Source organism: Mastomys coucha, unplaced genomic scaffold, assembly GCF_008632895.1.
Source record: "Mastomys coucha isolate ucsf_1 unplaced genomic scaffold, UCSF_Mcou_1 pScaffold15, whole genome shotgun sequence".
Taxonomy (NCBI): domain Eukaryota; kingdom Metazoa; phylum Chordata; class Mammalia; order Rodentia; family Muridae; genus Mastomys; species Mastomys coucha.
In genome coordinates, this window is record NW_022196897.1 from 13,014,313 (window position 1) to 13,021,905 (window position 7,593).

The 7,593-nt window shown below is 55.0% G+C and overlaps 1 protein-coding gene across 2 annotated transcripts; it reads left to right on the plus strand.

Annotated features, from left to right (window-relative positions):
- The first annotated feature begins 869 nt into the window (after window positions 1-869).
- Npdc1 (neural proliferation, differentiation and control 1) lies at window positions 870-7,170 on the plus strand. Of its 2 annotated transcripts, none has more exons than XM_031369343.1 (9): window positions 870-1,180; window positions 3,832-3,978; window positions 5,419-5,559; window positions 5,660-5,833; window positions 5,953-6,019; window positions 6,106-6,193; window positions 6,272-6,351; window positions 6,575-6,671; window positions 6,773-7,170. In XM_031369343.1, the coding sequence occupies exons 1-9, from the start codon at window positions 1,069-1,071 to the stop codon at window positions 6,863-6,865; spliced, it is 999 nt and encodes a 332-aa protein (XP_031225203.1). In that variant the 5' UTR covers window positions 870-1,068; the 3' UTR covers window positions 6,866-7,170. The 2 variants fall into 2 exon arrangements, with proteins under 2 accessions (XP_031225203.1, XP_031225204.1); XM_031369344.1 differs by having other exon boundaries at window positions 884-1,180; window positions 5,663-5,833.
- Window positions 7,171-7,593: the final 423 nt, after the last annotated feature.

Below are 7,593 nucleotides of genomic sequence, written 5' to 3' on the forward strand. Positions count from 1 at the left end.
GAAATCTGCCTGCCTCTGCCTCCCAAGTGCTGGGATTAAAGGCGTGCGCCACCACCGCCCGGCTCTGTTTTTTATTTTTAAGACAGGGCCTCACTACACATTCATGACTGTCCTGGAACTTGATATGTAGACCAACTGTTCTCAAACTCACAGAGATCTGCCTACTTCTGCATCTTGAGTGATGGGATTAAAGGCATGAACCACCACCCTGAGCTTCAACATTGCCTTCTTGACTCAACCAGGGGGAGGTCTCTGGCGGGGGTGGAGTGTGCTCACAGTGTACATGAATGGTAATCATGAGGCACCATGGATGTTCCTTGTTGTGTGACTCAAGGGAGCTGAAAGCCATTACCTGGGACCATCACCACCTTGGACAGCTCCCAGACGACTGTCAACAACAATGTCAAATTACTTTTGCCCCCTGGTGGCACCATTCGGGAACGAGCCTGACTTGATCTTGTGAGCCTGCTGTGTTTGCTTTTCTTCGTGGCTTTAGAAAGCCCGGGTGCGTCTCTGAGTTCTATACACCTTTTTATCCTTTGTGGAATACATTTTGCAAACCTGCAACAGTCAGCCTAGTCTACATAGCCAAGATTTGTCCCTGGTGTTCCCCTAGTCTAAGGTCCTCCATTCTAACAGGGTGAGAGGTGAGGGTTTGGCAGTCGGACTCATAAGAAGAAGGCGCGCATCCTGGGGACGCCCACCGTTGTTAGTCAATCCCAAGCTAGATTCTTGGGTAATCCTGTTGTAGAGGCTAGAGGGGCGGAAGCACTCAGAGGCCTGAAGAAAGGGGACCCCCAACACCATGCAGAGGGAAGGGTTTCAGACTAGAGGAGATGTTCCGCCCCCGCATGTGGAGCGCGCAGGCGCACTCCCAACACTTTTCTCTGGCCGCCGCGCCTCCATCCCATTCCGGATCCATTGCCGCAACGTCAGCGCCGCCGCCTCCTCTTTTCCTCTTCCTCCTCCGCCCCTCTCGCTTCCCGGCTTCTCCGGTCGCGGTTCCCGGAGTGGGTACCGAGCCCGGGGCCGTGGGGTGCCATGCTGCCCGGGTGGTGGCGCTGAAGCATGGCGACGCCCGTCCCTCCGCCTTCCTCGCGGCACCTGCGGCTGCTGCGGCTGCTGCTCTCCGGCCTCATCCTGGGAGCGGCCCTGAATGGAGCCACCGCCCGCCGCCCGGGTGAGCGAGCGCTCTGGGCGCAGGCTGTGGGGTGCTCCAGGGCTGGGATTGCCGGGCGGGGGAATCCTGCCACCCGGCGCCGCCCTGGTCTTCCCTGCCACCGCCCTGGCCTTACCCAGGGCCACAGGCCAGGCCGGCCCGGTCCTCTGGGAATGGATTGGGTAAACAGGTCAGGCCCGTTGAGGGCCATGCTAGATGAATCTTCTCTCAGGTCCTTGGAGGTGAATGTAGATTTCACGCGCTTTTGGTCTTTGTCTCTGGGTCCCTGAGTCAGTCTGGTGTGTGTCTCCGGACGGACGTCTTTCTGGGTCTGCAGCCATCTGGTTCCTGGTGGCCCTTCAAGGGGATCCTGTGTCTTTGTTTCTGTGTCTCTGGGGCTTCCAGTTGGCAGGTTTGTCCTAGTGTCTGCGGGCCTCGCTTGTCAGCCCTGTCTCAAGTGAGTGTGTGTGTGTGTGTGTGTGTGTGTGTGTGTGTGTGTGTGTGTAGAGAGGTTCCCATGGCAAAGTCTAAGGATTCCAGGCCTAGGGTCTTGTTCCAACTTAGTGGGGTCAAGCTGCCCCCATCCCCTGCCCTGGAGGGCATGCACCACCCTGTCTTCTGGTCTGAGGCCTGAGTATTGAACTTTAGAAGAGTGTGACTCCCTGACTGGGAGGACATTCTTATTTTTATTTTCTTCCGAGACAGGGTTTCTCTGTGTAGCCCTGGCTGTCCTGGAACTCACTCTGTAGACCAGGCTGGCCTCGAACTCAGAAATCCGCCTGCCTCTGACTCCCAAGTGCTGGGATTAAAGGCATACACCACCACTGCCTGCCTCTGGGAGAGCATTCTTGACAGGTGGGTCCTGAAGCCACAGGATCCAAATTGTATCTCCCCAAGGGGAGTGAAGTGGGAGAGGGTGCCCATATGTTCACTGAGTTCTTCTAGAACTATGTTTGGGAGCTGCTTTGAGCCCAGCTTACAGATGAGGAAACTGAGGGCATGGAGAGGTGACTGGTATGTGGCACAACTAGGACTCTAAAAAGATTGGTCTTGATGTGGGACCTTAAAAGCTGGGCAGACCTCTTTCTGGGCAAGCGACCCAGGAACTGGACTGGAGGTTGATATGACTGGAAGAGACTCTTGAGGAGGGTGGAGGGCCAGACTGGGCCTTGCCAGAGGTGCTAAGTAGCCTGCTTCCCTGGTGGATCCTCCTCAGGGGTGGGACTAAGGCACAGTACTGAAGCCTCTGGGCATGTGCTGGCCTCTGCTCATTGTCCTCTATAGCTGAATGCAGAGATCTGGCATGGCCCCATGCTGAGTGTCCCCTTATCACACCGAGTGCCCAGGAAGGGCTGGTAGCCTAGCATGGTTAGAAACCAGTTACTCTCCAGCTGCCGTTGTTCCTGGGACTCAGGCTGGAGGGGTCTTTCTACCCAAGATTAAACAATAGGCTGGTGGGCTAGGGAAGCTCCACAGCCCAAAACCACACCTCTAGTATACACCAATATACCTCTACCCGGCGGGTGGAGTCCATGTAAGCCTCCTGACACATGCTTTTTAACGTTCTCAAAGCTCAGACTGCTGACAATCTATGGTGGATAGAAGGTGCCTAGCCTGGGATTCAGTGTGCCACCAGAGCTTCTGGAACTTCTTTGCAGGAGATGTAGAGTGTCAGATTATAGATGAAACTAAGCCAAAGTCTGTAGAAGGACATGGTTAACACATCCCATGGGGCCCTACAGCGTCGCCTGCAGTATGGAGTGGAAGGAACTGGTTGGCCAGAGACACAGGCAGAGCTGATGGTCCTGCTGGGTATTCCCTTGCCTCTGCTGGCTTCCCGAGACAGGGACCAGAGTCCCAGGCTGGGACTCTTCCTTACTTTTGAAGCAACTGAACTTATATATCCCATAGGAGAAACGAAGGCATAAAACTCACTGCTCTATGTAGCTGTAGTCAGGATAGGACTGATTGGCAGGTATAAGAGAACATTGTGCTCTGGGCCCCGAGTGACAAAAAGTGACTCAGAACCATGACCTAGACTGGCATCCCCAACACTGATCAGCCTAGGCCTTTCAATGCCCTTATTGTATCTAAGCCAGTGCCACCTTAGGTCTCCCAAACTCCAGTGCCCTGAAGACAAAGGCTAGGCAGAGACAGCCACTGCCTTCTAGACTGAGCATTTGTTCTGTGGGCTGCCAGACTAACTCTAGGGTTATAGGATTATGTGATGGGGGCCTAGAGAGGAGCCCCAATGTTAAGGAGAAATGTCTACCCAGCATCCTTTGCTCCCCCAGACCCAGAGAGAGAGCAGAGCTCAGTAGCAATCTGGATGAAAGGTCCTGGCTCACTCTAAGCCACGCAAAGGTCAAAAGTGAGCCTTGGGGACCTTCTTCTCTGGAGAGCTGACTGGACAGTTAGGGTTGGTTTATCCTTTAAGCATAAGGCTTAGGCCTGGGAGCAAGACTGTGGGGAGTGGGTGGGGCAGGATAGTTTCCATAAGACTTGGGACTGACTCTAAGACATGACAATAGGAAACCAGGGCCTGCCCAGAACAATGGTTAGAGTTAGGCCTGGCCAGTGGAACGAGGGGTTTCTAAGCAGAGCTGGTGCAGTAGGAGGTTGTAGGTCAGCCAAATGGGCTATGATGGGCCCTGCCTCTGCTTTTTCCTCAGATGCTACCACCTGTCCTGGAAGCCTGGATTGTGCGCTGAAGAGGCGGGCAAAATGCCCACCAGGGGCACATGCCTGTGGACCATGCCTTCAGTCCTTCCAGGAAGACCAGCGAGGGTTCTGTGTGCCAAGGAAGCACCAATCTTCTGGTATGGCAGAGTATAGATAGGGTCAGGGAAAATGGATGCGTGAGGTGTTTCCTCCCTCTCTTCCCTACCCCATGGGTCCATACCTAAGGATCTTAAAGCCTTGTGATAGAGGCTACCCATACCTCTGAGCATCATGGAATGCTCAGATCCAAGACCAGAGTCATGGTGCTGACCCAGTGTTGGAACTAGGCTGAGGCCTATGGCAGCTGGGTCTTCCAGGGTAGGGGATGACCTCAGGATGACCCCTCAGGTAGAAGGGTCAGACTGTTAGGCTTGGACCATGACAGATCTCCTGAAGCCCTTCCAGCTGTCTACTCTTGCACCCTCTAGGCAACCTGCTCTTCTCTCTTGCTCACTTATCCTGTCCTCCCCGCCCCCTAGCATGTTGGGAGGTGGCCACTCTCCTTCAGTGTATCCAGATGCTTCAGGAGTGCTGAGGGCTTTACCTGAGGGGTGCTGGGGATGTGACCAACCAGGTTTCCTGGGAAGAGGGATAAAGAGGGACCCTGAGAGAAGGCCAAAGATGGAGCCCCGTATGGGAAGAGGGGTAAAGAGGGGCCCTGAGAGAAGCCCAAAGATGGAGCCCCATGTGGGAAGAGGGGTAAAGAGGGGCCCTGGGAGAAGGCCAAAGATGGAGCCCCATGTGGGAAGAGGGGTAAAGAGGGGCCCTGGGAGAAGGCCAAAGATGGAGCCCCGTGTGGGGAGAGGGGTAAAGAGGGGCCCTGAGAGAAGGCCAAAGATGGAGCCCCGTGTGGGAGCTTTTATTTTTGGTTTTGTTTTTTGTTTGTTTGTTTGTTTTTGAGACAGGGTTTCTCTGTATAGCCCTGGCTGTCCTGGAACTCACTCTGTAGACCAGGCTAGCCTTGAACTCAGAAATCTACCTGCTTCTGCCTCCCAAGTGCTGGGATTAAAGGCCATGCACCATGCCACAGTGCACTGAGCTTAGGAGCTTCTCTTTGGACTGTGGGGTATTAAAGAAGAACCAGTAAGGGTCCACCCCATCCCCTGCAGGAAACTTCTTTTCTGACAGCCTGGGAGCAGCCTAGATGTTCAGGTAGACTTTGACATTGCTCAATTCCTTCAGGATTTCCTTTCTCTTAGACAGAGAAGGTGCCTGGGGGTGGGTGAGGTAGGCTGCATATTGACTTCCAGTGCTCTGGCCACCTCTTTGTGCACACTAGTTAGGATGAGGGATTCCATCCCTGTATCCTCTTGTGGGTCTCTGCACACACCCCAGCCTTCCTCCACACTTTTCTCCTCTTCCCTACCTCCTCCCTCGCCCTCCCCCACCTCTGACTCAAAGAAGCACTCTCAGTTGTCACCATGGAAACCAAGATAGTGAAACTTTGGATGGGTCCCTCCATCTCGGGGAGGCTGCTTGCTGCAGGTATTGTCAAGGGTCTGGGGCCTCTGTATATGTTGGCTCATTACACTCCTCAGGGGAGGGCCTGTCCCAGCCCAGACTGGAAGAGGAGATCGATTCTCTGGCCCAGGAACTGGCCCTGAAGGAGAAGGAGGCTGGACACTCAAGGCTAACGGCACAGCCCTTGCTTGAGGCTTCGCAGAAGCTCCTGGAACCTGGTAAGGAACCCCCATCCCCACGCCCACCCCATGCACACTACCTTGATCCTGTTTCCACCAAAGGCCAAGCCCTGCTGACTACATGTATGCCTGACCTTAGCAGCTACCCTGGGATTCTCACAGTGGGGTCAAGGACCGGAGCCTGGCCTCCCCTCTAGTCACGGAACCTCATCACCCACACCCTATAACTCCTTGAGCTCCCCGACATCCTCTGGACCTGTGCAGATGTCCCCGCTGGAGCCCCAGGGAAGCCATGGGAATGGCCTCACCCTTGGTAGGTCCAGGTTGGCAACAAAGTATAGGCATGTGGTGGGTGGAAGGAGGAGGCACCGAGGGCCCAGGGGAGGTAGACTGAGGCTCTCAGGCACCTTGAATCACCCCTCTCTCCCACAGTGCTGATCCTGGCTTTCTGCTTGGCGAGCATAGCAGCCCTGGCTGTGGCAGCCCTCTGCTGGTGTAGGTGAGCTTCGGACGCCAGCTGGTGGGTGGGTAGGATCTGACCACCTTCAGCTCCATAACAACACTCTCAACCTCAAACTCCCTCAGGCTTCAGCGAGAGATCCGCCTGACTCAGAAGGCTGACTACGCTGCCACAGCCAAGGGGCCCACTTCACCTTCAACACCAAGAATCTCGGTGCGTAGCTCCACCCCCACAGGCACGCTTTTATTCTGTGCACCCCAACATGTGCTTAAGATTTCGTCCCTTCCACAGCCTGGGGATCAGCGGCTGGCACACAGCGCTGAGATGTATCATTATCAGCATCAGAGACAGCAGATGCTGTGCCTGGAGCGGTGAGCGCCCTGGTCTGAAGTGGCCACTTTTCCCCTGTACCTCCGCCCCACCCATACCTCACCTGGCCATCCTTCCCTACCTGCTCAAAACCTCTTTCTTACTCCCTGCCCCTGCACCCCAGCCCACTGCCCCTACCCAGGGCAACAATACATTGAGCACCTGTATCTGGGCCCCTGTCCCTTGGAGAGTGCACAGAGGACCCAGCTATTTTGCTCCCACTAGGCATAAGGAACCTCCAAAGGAACTGGAGTCAGTTTCCTCCGACGAGGAGAATGAAGATGGCGACTTCACTGTGTATGAGTGCCCAGGCCTGGCGCCGGTGAGTGCCCCGGGGGCATGGAGGGGGGTTTCTGCTGGGGCTTCTTCCTCTCATCTTGTCTCAGGACTTGCTGCCAGGAGCTTGACCCAGTGTCTTCACAGACAGGGGAGATGGAGGTGCGCAACCCACTGTTTGACCATTCCACACTGTCAGCTCCAGTGCCGGGTCCCCATTCCTCAGCGCCACTGCAGTGACTCCTAGGCCCACTTGCCTGCAGCCCACAGTCCACCGGTGGGGACGAGCAAGTCCTGGTGTTCCCCATGGAAAAGAACAGCATTGTGACCCTCTGCATGCTTTTGGCAAGAGGGAGGCGCCAGCCCCTGGGCTCCCTTGCCAGGGAGATTCTCCGCCTTATGTGGGAGATCTAGCATCTGCTTGCACATTCTCTGTCTGGTGTGAACCCTCAAACTGGAGATCCAAGTCCAGGAACCCTAGAGCCCAGGCATGGACAGAGCGTTCTGGAGACAAAAGCCAATTAAAGTCTTTTACAAACCCGTGAGTGGCTTCTGGGTTCACTGATGGTGTAATCAGCCCACAGTCACCCACCTCCCTGGGAAACCTTGGTGGATAGACATTCATTGAGAGACCAGGACCTTCTCTTGCAATTAGAGAGGTGGCACCTTCGAAAGGGGTTTGAAGGCTGGAGGAAAATCAAACACAGGACAACCCTCACCATTTCCAGTGGAAACTCACTCTTACTACCTACCTACCCACTCCCCTGCCCTAGAGTTTAGGAATATCAAGGGTATACCATAGGGCTAGAGTAGTCCAAAGATGGCCAGATTCTGAAGACCCCTTTCTGTGGGATAAAAAAGTTAGGAAAAGGAGCAGTTTGCATATGCCTGGCTGTGGGTACCCAGTATCTCCATTCCTGCGCATTATCTACCTTGGGCAAAAACCCAAGAGAATAGCCTGTAGGCCT